The sequence below is a fragment of the Rhea pennata genome, chromosome Z (assembly GCF_028389875.1).
Source record: "Rhea pennata isolate bPtePen1 chromosome Z, bPtePen1.pri, whole genome shotgun sequence".
In the NCBI taxonomy this organism is placed as follows: domain Eukaryota; kingdom Metazoa; phylum Chordata; class Aves; order Rheiformes; family Rheidae; genus Rhea; species Rhea pennata.
Genome location: NC_084702.1, coordinates 63,116,974 through 63,131,077, shown reverse-complemented (window position 1 = coordinate 63,131,077; position 14,104 = coordinate 63,116,974). Strand labels below are relative to the sequence as shown.

Genomic DNA, 14,104 nt, shown 5'->3' with positions numbered 1-14,104 from the left:
TTGTATCCGAAATGGATTTGGAACGACTTCTATTCAACTGCTGGAACACTTTCTCTATTAAAAAATGTTATTAGTTGCCTGTGTCTATAAGCATTATGGAAGAGAACATGGCATTACTGGACACTAATATCTTTCTCCTTTTTGGTAGGGATTACAAAGATCAAGAGAGATATTGTGTTTGCTGCAAGCCTGTATCTGTAATTGAAGGTATCTTCTGTACTGGATCAATCCCCAAGCCCAAGTGAACAGTTTTGAATTCAGTTAGCATCAGCTTCACACCTGACTTCCATCTCAGGTCAAGACATTCAGTTTTTAATTGTGTGTATTTAAACCACAACCATTTCAACAAGGCATGTACAAACAGCAGTATGTAATATAAGTGTTACCACATTTTTAATAAAAATTTACAGTTTGAATAGCTTTGGTTTTTTTAAAGCAAGAGCTTGAACCAACAGAAATTTAAAGTTTAGATATACATAATGGTGGTAAGTGTTACTATATACAGGTAAAGTGAGCATCCAAGAGCAGCAGCAGTCCCTTAAAGGCATTTATTTATATTACATAGAGACTTTTGGAATCATTTTCCAAGAGGTGGATCTTTCTTCATGGTTGATGATTGCTGCCAAAGTGATTTCCATTTGTTGGTGTCTCATGTAGGGTTGTATGGGAATCTTCTTTTGGTTGAAACGTACATCCTCTCACTTTGAAGAAGTCGGACACATACACAACCTAAGTGAACAAATTAGCATTAAGCTTCTGCAGTTGTAAAACTGGAAACAACTGGCAAATGCTTCTGTAGTAGCAGAAAGACAAATCACATTCTAAAAAATAAGATAGCAAAATCTAAACAGATGTGAACATTACTTTGATATGAGACTTTGTTTCAAAACAGCTAACTCCAGCCTCTGTCCCTTACCAGGTAGCTGGAGAAAAATCTGTTGTATTCCAGGTGACCACTTAGCCATTAATGATTTAAGCCAAATTCAGGGGTTGTGCTCTACTGCTTCCATCTGCCTTGTCAGCATCAGATATTACAACAGTCAATTTTAATGGTTTTAACAAGCAAGATGCACCTGGAATAGATGGTTGAATTTATTCCAGAATTTGCATAGAACAAAACAGAATACAGGTAGAGCTTTTAATTTAGCTGAGCAAGTGTTGAGCAGTCAGTCACCATTACTCTCACAAGAATCACTCAAGCTTAGTTCACTAAGCTTGGATTCTTCTCCTCAGTAAGTCCCAAATTAGCACTGTGAGGTGATGGCATGTGCTCTCAGCTGGCCTTTGCAGTTGCCAGCTTGCCTCTGCCTACTTTACCCTTTCCTGCACTGCTTTTAACACACCACCTCACTTCCTTCATCTTTCAACTAAGGTACCTTGCTCTGCTTCTGCACCTCTTCCCATCCCATCCACCTCACTAAATCATTTTAGTAGAAATGCTGAGCAGGGTAGTGCATGAAGTGCAATAAATAAGCCTTTCTTTCATGGTGATGTCCCTATGCCAACTCTTTCCACTTCAAGCTTTGTAATTACAGGACACAGTTTAAGGAGACCAAAGTCTCAGTCTACACAGAGCTCATTAACCTGCATGTTCCTTCATTTGCATTAGATCAGTTTCAGTTTTCCTCTTAAATGCAAAATTCACTCAGCTCAGTGCTCCATTTCCAGTTGCTTCCCTAGTATACTTCCACCTCACCTCTCTGTATCTATAGGTATGTAAGGCTTCAAACCTCTCAAAGAAGTGTTTCCATTTCATTGCAATGCCACCTTCCCCTCATTCTCACGCTACCAAACATCTCTTGTAGAAATCCTTTGAATTGCCAGCACCCTTCACTACGCTTGCCTTAATGAAGGTGTCCTTGTTTCTTCAATTCCTGCCATTTCTCATTCCCTGCATTCTTTGCAATAGGAATTGAGATTGTATCAAAACAAGAAGTCTTCAGTACTAGTTCCTCAATTAGTTCATGTCTGAACCAGATTGTCCCATGAGTGAGTGAGTCAGTGAGTCATGGCACTTTGGTAACAGCCTGGCTGCCACTAAGTCAACCAGGCACATTTCCTGGTACTTAGGATGGCCTCTTGGACTCATCAGTACTGCTAAGAGATTGCATGCATCATGATTGCTGTAAACACCCATTTAGCACCCAAACAAGAATTTACAAAAAATGGTGAAGGGTCCTAGTTTCCCATTAAACTGATAAAAGACACTTCCATGCTGTCCTCAGCCTTAGCCTCCTCTTTTGAGCGTTTACTATGCCTTGTTTTCTTCTCACACAGCTCTCCTCTGCTATTATAGTTGAGATACAAGATCTGACTAGAAACAAAGTTGTTGGTATAGAGAGGCTACCCATCCAGGTGCTTTTTTGTATTTGGCCATTTCCATCTCAGTTACCTGAATTCAACTTTTGCACAGGGAGAGTTTCATACTGTTTAACACGATCTATCTCATTGACCAGGAATCCTGCTACAGTATCCACAGTACTACTGCTATACCCAGTTCAAGGAGCCGTTTTCCCTGCAAGAATTTTTCAAAGTTTTGGGAAGACAGTAATGCTTTCCTCTGAACAGAGCCTTTAAGTCTAAGTTACCGTTTATAAAAGCAACATTTTGAAAAGTTCTTAATGAATTACTTACAATGAGGACTGCTACCACTGCTCCCTGAATGAGGCCTGTCAAAACATCACTCCAGTGATGTTTGTAGTCAGAAACACGTGAAAGACCCACATAGATAGATGTAGCGACAAGTCCAAATTGTAGAGTAGGACGTACAAGTCTTGCCCAGTCGCCTTTCATTCTGGCCTGAAGGTAAAGCTGAGGATGAAAGAAAAATGGTTATAAAATATAGTAAATACAGGAGCAGTTACATATTTCTCAGGTCTGTTCAGATGATAGTTGAAATTCATGTTCAGAGATACAATTATGACCACAAATCCATAAATGTAAATGCTATGTTCTTGTAAATTCAAAGTGCTAAACAGTTAAATATGTTATGGCAGACTGACAGTCACTTTTTAAGTTCTGTAAAATTACTCAACATTATCCCATTGACCCAGTATATAAAAAGCATATTGTCTCTGTACCAGTGTGAAAAGGGACTATTTTTAGGGTAAAGGAATGATAATAAACAGAACCATTTGTGGTTTAAGGAGCCATTACCCCTGCATTGATTACAGCTAAGTATCTCTTCCTGATACAAAGAATAGCTGGCAACTGTTTAAATGGACAGTCTTCCCAGTACGGATACCCTATCTTGCGCTAAAAGCTGGAAGCACATTAGCAGCTTGAGTATAAAAGTTCACATACAGCCTATACAGAATCAGTATTTTTAGTGTAATACTCCATTCCAGCCACCTTTAGTATTATCAACTTCTAGCACAGTATTTCAGCTGTAGTTGAGAAGTATCACAACTAACTTGTACACAATTACTAATAAGCTCTATAGTCATGCTCCTCAGTTGTCATTGCTGTGGTTCAGTTTTAATGTAACAATCTACTTCTTGTCCTTTCCAGCTGCGTATTAATATAGCTTGAATTCCTCAGTGATTACATTTTACTATTCTGGTAAATGAGTGGATGTTCAAAATTCTCATTCTTTTCTCTCTCCTCAGCCATGCTATAGCTATATTCCATATATATCTATGCTTTTGCTTATGTTGATTCATAAACTTATTCCATGAAACATAACTTTATTACCTTCCCATCTAACCTATTTAAGACATTGCCTGCTGCTTTATCCCATCTAGGACATAGCCATAAGAAGAGTTTTACCACAGTCTATCTGGAATACATCATTAACTTTATTCTGAACTTAATTCTGTCACCAAAAAAAGGCTACATAGTTACACTTGAAATGTTAAGTATAATTTACAGCTGCACTGTTGGTAAACATGGTATCTCTTTAGTACCATCTAGGAACTTCAGTTCTGGTACAAGACCTTAACTGACAGTCTTGCAATGTCATAACAGTTAACTAAAACACAGGCTTCAGGCACCAAGACAAACATACTGACCTTCTGGTAAATCCCTTCACTGCCAACTTCAAAAGCCATGGCTACCTTGAAGCAGCATTACATTTACAGTGTCAACACACACACAGAGCATGCACTGTGCAAGCAAAGGTGCTACTTTCCAAAGTAAAATGTCTGGGGAATGTTTAGTTGGTTTCTCAGAGTAACTTACATCATAATTTTGACATTCAGAATTTCTCAGCTATAAATGGAATGTCAGAAAGATCTTACGGATAACTAGTTCCCTTTAATAGCAAGGTCAGGTTGAAATCAGACTCTGAAGAAACTGCAGCTAAGCCTGAACTGTAAAATAAACCTTTCCTGTAAGTAGTGGTCAGTCTGCATATATATGGGGGGGTCTTAATTTCACCACTGGAGAAAAAGGAGGAAAACACAGTGTTTAGCCACCTTGAAAGAATTGTATGACACACAATTTTTAACTTCTGTTTGGGGAAAAGGTGTTTTAATGTTCTTACATTGATACCACCTCTGGCTTTACGAACAGTAGACCAGAAGGCTGCTGGCATGTGTGACCAGAAGTGGGTCTTCAGCACACGCTGGTGGTCTACAGATCAACAGCCAATATCAAATAGCTGATATTGGCTGTTCTTTCCCCTTTCCCCTATTCCTACCAAATTCCGCTGAAGACAGCTGAAAATATCTTGCTGTAGTAAGTTTTTTCCATGTAAGCATTTTCTGTATCTGGCAAAGACATTTTACAGTCATATTAAGAAGAAAAAGTTATATAACTGCAGATAGATGGGAAATTGGGTTTATTTCTGAAGGGGGAAGCTTCAAAGAAGGTTTGAAGAATTTGATTCATAAGAACTTATTTCACAAGCCAGTCCACAGAAGATCTGTTAAAAAGAAAGTCTTTGAATCTCCCTTAAGCAGCACATATTCAAGGGCAAATGTCTTAATTTTTTTTCTGCCTGACAAAACTGTGAACAAGAAACTTTGATGTAATATCTACATGAAAATTTAATTCCTGCATTATGAGAGTAATCTCTGTAGTCACAGCTAGATTTGGAGCTGCTCTATGACCTGTTGAAGTCATGCAGTTAGCTATAGGCTTTAATCAATCCTGGATGCTGCTTGCAGACTTGCACAGCAACAACTCTGTAGGAAACTCCTGAAGCCTTTCTTGCACCCTCTACCAGGGGAGAAATTTATGTTCCAAAAGTAAGTCTACAGGAAGTGAGAAACACTACCACAGAAGTGTCAGCGTCACTGATCACTGCTGTATTTAATTTGAGAAGCAACAGCTGTTCGAGTTACAATTGTGTTTTCTGATATTGCCTGTTAGAGTCATTTCTCATAAGCCAGCTACTGCAATGGCAAACTCCATGTTACTTTTAAGCAGGTGGCTTCAAACCAACATTACTTTTAATAGGCTCAGGCCTATTGCTCCCCCACCCCAAAGACTCTTCCTGCAACCATGACTCATAGAAAGACAACAGCAACAGCTCTGGGCTGAACAGGTCGTTAATACTGCACAGGAGAATAAAACAGTCTTAAAGAGAGTAAAGGAAGCAGCTCTTGCCTTATAGCTCCATTAAATATAAGGCAAGCTTGATACTAGAAGTATGACCAAGAGCCCTTTATTTAAGGCTATATGCACAAGGTAGCTTAACACCAGGACACATGTATATTAAACACATTACTATTTTAACCCTACTGATTAATACAGGGCAAAAATCAGACCATTTAGAGAATCCCTCCCTCTATATGAAGCATGCTGCTAATTTTCAAGATTGATTTTGGTCCTCTCTGAGGTCACTTAAAGAGCAGGCATCACCACAGGAAACAGAACCAAATCCCTACCTTCCCCTACCACCCCCCACCCCCCCCCCAGCCTCTCCATTAGAGAGGAATAAGCTTTCCAACCAAAACTTAATTTACTGAAGCAGCAGCAGAACCATTACAAAAATTTATCTGGTCGCACTGCTGTAATGCCTGCTCAAGAACATTCAGCACTTCACTTGCTGCCGAGAAGCATTTGTGAGGCTATCAAGTTTCCTTGAATACAGTACAAGTGTCCAGAGCTGTTCTGGTAGTAACATGCTCCTATCAGAGACAGTTATCTGACCCCACAATCTTTTCTGCCATTCTGTTGGAGAACCTCTTTGATATTTCAGAAATAGGAGCCTTCAAATACAATCCATTTCTCTTCACTCTTCATCCATCCTCTCGTTTTTAATGTTTGTTCTGAAGTGCACAAATCCATTTCACAGAAACTTTCTTGTAATTGGATAAAATAATTTCCAGTAGTTTTTCACCAGCTAATGCTTACTCTATAATGAAAGTATGTTCTCTGCACCACACATCCTGAGCACAAATTTCTTCTTAATCTATGGTTTAGTAGTTCATTTCTAAAAATACTCATAGGAATGGAGAGAAACTCTCAAGCACTTTGTGGCTTCTAGGAAGAAGCCACAGACATGAATAGAAGGGTCTCTGCAACTCCAGAATTATTCGCTACTCTTAAAGGTTTCTAGCATGATTTCAAGTATTTTCCTTTCCACCAAGGCAGCACTAATATACATATGCAGATGCCTGTCTACTTAAAAGGGCAGTGTCTTCTATTTCCTAGACAGGCTTTTGGGGGTATAATCATGTGGCTTCACAAGAGTTTCCTAGCAGTTGACATCTCACATCTCTACCTTAAGGGCACAAAATTCTATTAAATCCACCAGGATTTACTCCACTAACCCAGGTCATATTTTTAAAAATTAGTTTTTAATACTGAAAACTTCTAGATCATTTTTCATTCAAAACATTCTCATCCTCCCCTCCTCCCCCAAATTTCTATTACTTTAAAAGCCCTCAGTGTAAAAGATTTTGCCTATTAGGGTATAGGAAGTCCTCCTGTACTCCCAGTCCCCTAAGATGTTTCAATAATAGAAATCCATTTTTATTTGGCTTTTTTTTCCCCCAAATAGGAAATCAATCCTACTATGTTCGCAGTGTCATGAAGCTAATGGCAAACCAGAGAAATAATACAGTTTTCCTAGAGGAAAAACTTCCAAATTGCATAGGGAAATCCAACAGCACTTCTGTAATCTGCCTCAGTAGAAGAGGTCAAAGTCCAGAGGAGAAAGGTGCAGAAGATCACTTCTCCTATGAGATAAGCTTTACTTTGAAGGAAGATAGTAGTCATACAAACCTTGAGAGAGAGCAAGTAAACAGACCTGGCATTTACCATGGTCTGATTTTTAGTTTCTCAGTGTCTACCTGAGCATAAGAAAAAAAAAAAACCCTGTGTGATTTCTGGTGTGCTCTTTTAAAGAGCACAAGATTCTACTGCAGTTATAATTAGTATCTGGATCCATTATTGGTTACAGCTAGAAAAGCTTATACTTAAAAGCAAGTCAGTTGACCCAAAAAGTCTCAAAAGCCACAAGCAGAAATCAGTGCTGCAGAAATCCACTGCAAGGATTTTTCCCAAACCAAAAAGCTCAGAAATAGTAAGGCTTAAGCCACCTCAAGTGTGTGTACACATGTATGTGGTCAGCTTTGGGAATTTAGGGTAGAGGGAGGAGTTAGGCAGTAGTGTGTTTTGATTTTGTTTTGTTAAATGAGGAAGTGGCAGAAGGAAAAAGGAAAGCACAGGAGGCATCGGCATTGCCCTTCAGACAGAACTTTCATATCTTACAACTGTGTCTGGATTCTCAAATCTTTATTCTCATCCCTAGGTCTGCATGTTATAATATATTAACGTAAGGCTGTGGGGGGTTTGTCAATCTTTGTTTTGAGGGTTTTGGGGATGTTCTGTCTCTGTGGATATCCCAAGGACATCCTTACCAGACAGTCCTCCTCCTGAGACTGTATGGTCTTCCACTAGGAAGCTGTGTAGATGCACAGATGGCCAGAGAGACTATCCAACCTCCAACTCCAGCAGCTGCTGGATGCAGATTAGCATTGCCTTTGTGAGGAGAGGTGACTCCACAACAGAACTGCAAATTACAAGACATGGAGTCTGCACATCAGCATCATGGAACTAAGCATTTTTAAAGCAAGATCCTCCAAGACAATAGGAAAGATCAGAGAGAAGCAAAAAAACCACACACACACACACACACTCACCTTGGGATTCCTGCATAATGCCTAATGCAGCAAAAAGCATTTGGAAGTAGGGATTATCAGCCATCTCCCTAGACCTGCTGAACCACAGACCTTGCCGGTTCCATTTCCGATCAAAAGTTTAGTAGTGTAGGCTGAAACATCACTGCCCTGTTAGCACTAGGTAACAAAGGAGAGAAAAGCCCCCTTTACATCCTCTAGGGTTTTTTTCTTTCCTGAAGACTTGCAAAACAGCTACTCCCTTTTTGCATGTATAGGAAACTTTAAAAAGATTCCTTTGCATAAAGCCCATAAGCCACTTTTGAATTCCAGGATTTGTGCTAGCTAAAATACAAACAGTTCAAGAAATCCAGGAAACTGAACAAAGATTGCAATTTTTAGAACAAAACAATGGCTAGCAGCCACAAGACTGACTGAAAGACAGCATAACTGTCACACACACAACCTTGTTCATGCAACCATTACATAATGTAGAATACAACAGCTCATTTTATACTTCTAGCACTGTATATATGTGTGTGTATGTATATATATGAATAAACAGAGCTCTAGGCATGAACTAACAAGACACTGCCTGCAGACTAGAAATCAACGTTCAGCCTTTGTTTGATGTGAAGCTTTTAAGTTAATGAGTAATGTCTATGTTCCATCATTTTCAACAGACTCGCATCAGAACAGAAAGCTTTCTTACGCATTATTGCGCCATGAAAGTGTAGCTGAACTCATGACTCAGTCATGAGTTGAGGTTCTGCAAGAAATACATTAAGTTCTCAATCTCCCAGATTTATTTTGCCTTTCAAATGTGATCTCATTTTTTTAAAAAATCATGTTTACAGTCTGTTATGCCTGCAATATTGTCTGCTCTTCAGTTTTATTTTCAGAGGGCAGAAAAAGAAGGAAAAAAAAGCAACATCTCAAAATTAACGTTTTTCTTTACCAGAATGGGAAAAAAAAAATAGGTCTGCAGTTACTTTAAGATGGAGATAAGTGGGCTGCTGTTGAAGGGGACACCCTATTCCTCTGACTCTCTAACCATGAATTCCTGCTGCCTCCCCAGTGCCAACACTGACATTTGAATAGCCATGTGGTGAGCTGGAACAAGGAACTGGTCCATTCAGCAGACGAATTAGATTTTAAAAGTTTGACCAGACTAGGAAGAAAAGTCAGAATATTTACTAAGCTGGTCCCTTTAAGATAAGGGCTTGCTGCTGTCAAAAGACAACCGAGGTTGTGCAAGAGCTGTCTCCTACGAAATGGAGGAAAAAAACCTTGGTCTTATTAGGTTAATAGCCAAACTCTCAAATCAATATCGAAATACACTGTACTCAGTGCAGACATTTCCTACTGGATTAGGAGTTAGTTTGCTTTTAATCCTCCAGCCTCACAGGGCTGTACATTGCAGAAAGAATTGTTTATTGATATGATCTTACCATTAAGTAGGATAAACAGTAACTTTTTAATTCCACTGAAAATGCTAGTACTCAGCCATTTTCTAAGGAGAGAAAAACAAATGCATTCTTCCAGCTGAATGAAAAAGTTTTCTGTTGCATCTATCACGTTACAGAAATCTTCAACAGAAGAATGCAAGCACTGCAAAGCATTGCTTTCTTCTCAGTCCTACAGGAGCCAGCTCACAAGAATCTCATCACTACTGACCCCCAGCTATAATTCCAGGCACTCTGTAGAGAAGTAGTTTTGCTTGGCTTGTTTACTATTAAACAGTCTAAAAACTGATATTAAATGAACACTAGGAAACCATGCAAGCAGGAGAAGCATGAGTCTCCATCCTTGAGCCTCACAGCATGACTAGTTACCCTGTATTTTTTTCATCTCTGCTCCAAGGAACATGCTTGGTACTGCCCAAGGCTACAGCCAAGTAAAATATCATTTCCAGTAAGAAATTTCATTAGCTTAAGATTCTGTAGTCCAACTTTCAAGCAAGCAGGAATATATTAGTGCCTTTTTTTTTTTAAGCTCTAGCCAGTAGTACTTGGAAACGTGCAGATATGTCCATTTGCATGGTAGCGTACCTAAGGTGCTGTGCTAATACACGCTCTTACTTGGGTACTGTCTCACTCATCCTCCAGTTCCAACATAAACAATTAAAATAAGAAATTTTTCAAGAGCAGAGTTAGATTGGCAAAGTTAAAAGCATGAGAACTAAAAAAAGCCAAGGCCTTGCTTTCCTTTATGCTTTAGCCTATACTAGCTATGTCCTCTCCACAAAGTGAGTGCGCTGTCAGTCCAGTCACTGAAATATCAATAGTCATCAGTTCTTTTTCTACAGTTTCCTATTTCCTAGGGAACACAATGTGTTCTTTCCCAGTGAACTGTGAGACAGCTTCACAGCAACCCCAGTTACATATTAGAGATCTGCCATCCCCTTTCACCCCAGAACTGAGCAACGTGAGCCTGCTGCAGCGCCCAGAATAGCCCAGCAGCTCGGCAGGGTTTGTGCCGCAGTTACCCGCTCCCAGCTAGGCACAGTTAGCGAAGCGCTCAGGCCAACTACAGCAAAGATCTGTTCCCTCGCAGCAGTGTGATCCTCAGAGCTACACTCACTTCTGCCAACTGAAACAGTTGGAAAGGGTCATTCGTGCTACTGAAGACAAAGCGCACCATCAACGTTTTAATTTACTAAAGCTTTCACACAAAAGTTAAAAAAAAAAAAAAAAAAGAAAAGAAAAAAAGGCCAAAAGTTACGAATAACTTCAGAACCTCCCTCTCAGGAAGGAGTGGGTTTTTCATCTGTTGTTCCCCTCCCCGCCCCCCCCCCCCCCCCCCCCCGAATGGACATTGCTAGAAGAGGTATTCAGTTATGCTTATCCTCCCGTTCTCCAAGCCAAGATAAAACTGGCTTTGTTGATGCAGAGAAGTGGTCAGCTAGCCATGAAGGAGAAGGAGCAGTCGGGGGGGGGGGGGGGGGGGCAGTTCTCTGGAATTCGGCATCTGGCAATAGGCCACAAGGTTTCCAAACGCCACTGCTGCTCCACCACCACGCAAAGCTCCGCTGCTGGCAAAAACGTCCCAACACAGATACCGAACGGCTCGGTCTATCTGGCAGAGCTAGGCAGGTCAGTTTGGGTCTAATCTCAAAATAAACTCTCCACAGCTTTCTGGCCTGCCAGTCCTGCCAGTGAGATTTTCCTAAGGTTCAATCATTTCCTATAATAACAAGCAGGAAACCAAAAGAAACTAGAAATCTTGCCTAGAAGGAGGCTGAAAACCCGGCCCTTCGTGAACTGTGCTAGCTGGACAATGACTTTGACAGGAATATGGTATCACAACGTTCAGTTAAAAACGCAGTGATCTCTGCAAGGAGTGATAACAATGATATATAATATTAAATATTTAGCTTAAATAGGTGGATTAAATGAGCTTTTTAACTTCACGTTTCCCAAAGCTACTCAAATGCATACTTTTTACTGTACAATTCTTTTAGAACTTGTTTGTCAAATGTCTTATGGAACATAATGTATTCCTCTGATTTGCATTAGGTATTTTCCCCATGTCTCTTCTAATGCCAGATATTCACATATAGCAAGCTATACAAGACCAGTTCAAGTAAAGATTTTATGTGAACAGACTGAAAATATAAAACAATAACCAAATGTAAATTCAATATAATCTTTCTAAAAAATGACTTCTGAGCAGGGACTAGCAGAATTTTTTACAGAAACTGCTAACCATTATCAAAGTATAAAAGTCTTATATGATATCAAAGGAGTTAATCCTTTAGGGTTAAAAGCTGTCATCCAAATAACTACCACATGTACGAAAGGTGAACACTGCTCACTCAACAGAGCTAGGAGAGATAATATTAAGTAACTGTAAATGCTGGAGAGTAAAGAATATTTGGTGTCCTCCTAGGAAGACACAGTCCAAATTACATGCCAAGTAAGTATTTTCATTCCTGAAGTTATAGTTCTACTCTCCAATCCTGTCCCACAAACCAAAAGACAAGCTAAGGAGAAATGCTCCAAATTCCCAGATACGTGCTTGCATTAAAACTATTTAACAGCTCAAGTGGCATGACATTCTTTCACATTTCTTTAGCTCTTCCTACCTGTACAATTTGCAATTTCAAGTTCTATCTTAAACCTTTCAGCTCCTATCCCTCCTTCTGCAGTGATCAGACTGCTCTGTTTTTCAACCAACGCTTCTGCTCTTAATTTGCCAATGATCCATAAGCAGGATCCCCTGTCCATGCTCAATTCATTTCTTTTTTAGGTTCCTGGAGCAAGAAAGTGAGAAAACAATTCCCAGACAAAAGCCCTGCTTCCAGGGTAATGAAGCTTCCAACAGATGAAGACATCCAAGTCACAACATCCCAAAGATAAATAGGAAGGGTGAGACATTCAGCAGAGTACGTTTAGTAGCATTTTTTCTCTCCATTCAAGTCCTCCTGATACCAGAGGTAGTTCATTAAGTCAGAACCCGGATACCATCACTTCCACTGAGACCTGTGGAATTTCTCACGTCACTAAAGGTTTAAGCAGTGCTTCCCACAAAATACTTCTGCACACTTATAACCCCAGCATAAATTCACCACTGTCAATATAGAGCACATTTCATGCCAGTCCCTCAACTTTCTTCAAATCTGATCCCCTGCTAACCTCTGGCACTTCATCTTTCCTTGGTAGGGATCATACAGATTATTGTAATAGAAGTTTTCAAAGCCCACTCATTTATTACCAGGAATTATCATCAAGAATTTATTGTTACACAAAATTTCATAAGGAAACTCCGTTTGATGAGAGGAAAAAAAAATTACATCTTATTGTATAAGATTGTATAAGATTTCAACTCAGGCTGCAGCATTTTGAGTTCTGTCAATAGGTAAGAATCATTAATATCACCCCCCACACACACCCAGGAGATTTTCACCTCTTTTAGAAATAAAGAATGCAAAGTGTAAAGCAGAGTATTACAAGTTCAGTAGCTGAAATCAAGACTAAACAGCTCCTTTTTTTTTTTTTTTTTTTTTTAAATCAGTCTATTGTAGGTAGAAGAGAAGCTTCCTCCTTAACTCAATTTTTGTTCAAAACAGTGACATCCCAGGAAGTCACTGGGTAGGAAGTTTCACACCTTGAAGGATTATTACTCCATAGACATTACTGTAACAGTTACCTGCTGGTCACAAGTCAAAAACATCTAAAAAAATTTTTTAAATACTGATGAACCACTTCATTTTTAATCTGTCACTTGCAGAAGCAATTGTCATGGTATATTCTATATTAAATTTGACATAATCTGATGCCAGTGAGAAAACTGCTTAGTATGAATATCAGTATCTTTGGCTTGTTCCCCTGTCTGAAGAATGTGGCAGAGAAGGATGTACCTTTCCAATGATGCAACTCTAGTTTATAACTTTATGGCTATATAGTTATTTAATCATTTCAATTTTTTGGTCAAATCTTCAACTCAAGGACAGTAATGTGCGTGCAAATCAGGCAACAACTTTTAAAAAGTAAAATTCTGTGATGTTGTGTTATCAGGGATGCAGGTGTGCCCGGTTTGGTCCTTGAATAAGGCAGTCTAGGCCACTTAAGTCTGTTTATTTAAAAGCAAACACTACTTTTGGTTAAACCTCAAGTTTCAAAAGCACTGCCTTTAAGCCTCAACATGCACAGTTAAGAGTACCACGTCATTCTTGAAATCCCACCTTTGGGATTTTACTTCTACCATCCGATTAGCATGCTAAATGCAACAAATGAGTGGCTCCCCACCAGCTTTATAGGAGCTATGTCACTCAGAACAGCTTCAAGTTTTCAGTATATTTTCCTCCTGAAACAAAACAGCACCAAGACTAGCTAGAATCAAAGATGTGACTTCCATAAGAAACACACAACATGGACTTTGAATTCAGTTTACTGATAAAGCAATACCCATTTCTGACTAATGTTTCAAGTCTGTGTGAGCACAAGGCCAGTCATACTTATTACAGAACAGGAGGCAGCTTTCAGTTTGTTCAAGAGCTGCCAGCACTGGGGTGCTTTTTTTTTTCTGATAGA

At 39.4% G+C, this 14,104-nt stretch overlaps 2 protein-coding genes across 3 annotated transcripts in view; one reads left to right on the top strand and one right to left on the bottom strand.

Annotated features, from left to right (window-relative positions):
- The window catches only part of MTREX (Mtr4 exosome RNA helicase), a 45,609-nt gene extending 45,191 nt beyond the window's left edge, over positions 1–418 (top strand). Inside the window, exon 27 of the mRNA XM_062599046.1 lies at positions 149–418. Coding sequence (XP_062455030.1) covers positions 149–201 — 53 coding nt within the window. The 3' untranslated portion in view covers positions 202–418. The remainder of the gene's footprint in view (positions 1–148) is intronic.
- The window catches only part of PLPP1 (phospholipid phosphatase 1), a 68,896-nt gene continuing 55,083 nt past the window's right edge, over positions 292–14,104 (bottom strand). For both annotated transcript variants that reach the window (XM_062599047.1, XM_062599048.1), the window contains exons 5-6: positions 2,635–2,811; positions 292–729 (exon numbers count right to left, since the gene is read on the bottom strand). In XM_062599047.1, the coding sequence (XP_062455031.1) occupies positions 604–729; positions 2,635–2,811 (303 nt within the window). In that variant the 3' untranslated portion in view covers positions 292–603. The remainder of the gene's footprint in view (positions 730–2,634; positions 2,812–14,104) is intronic.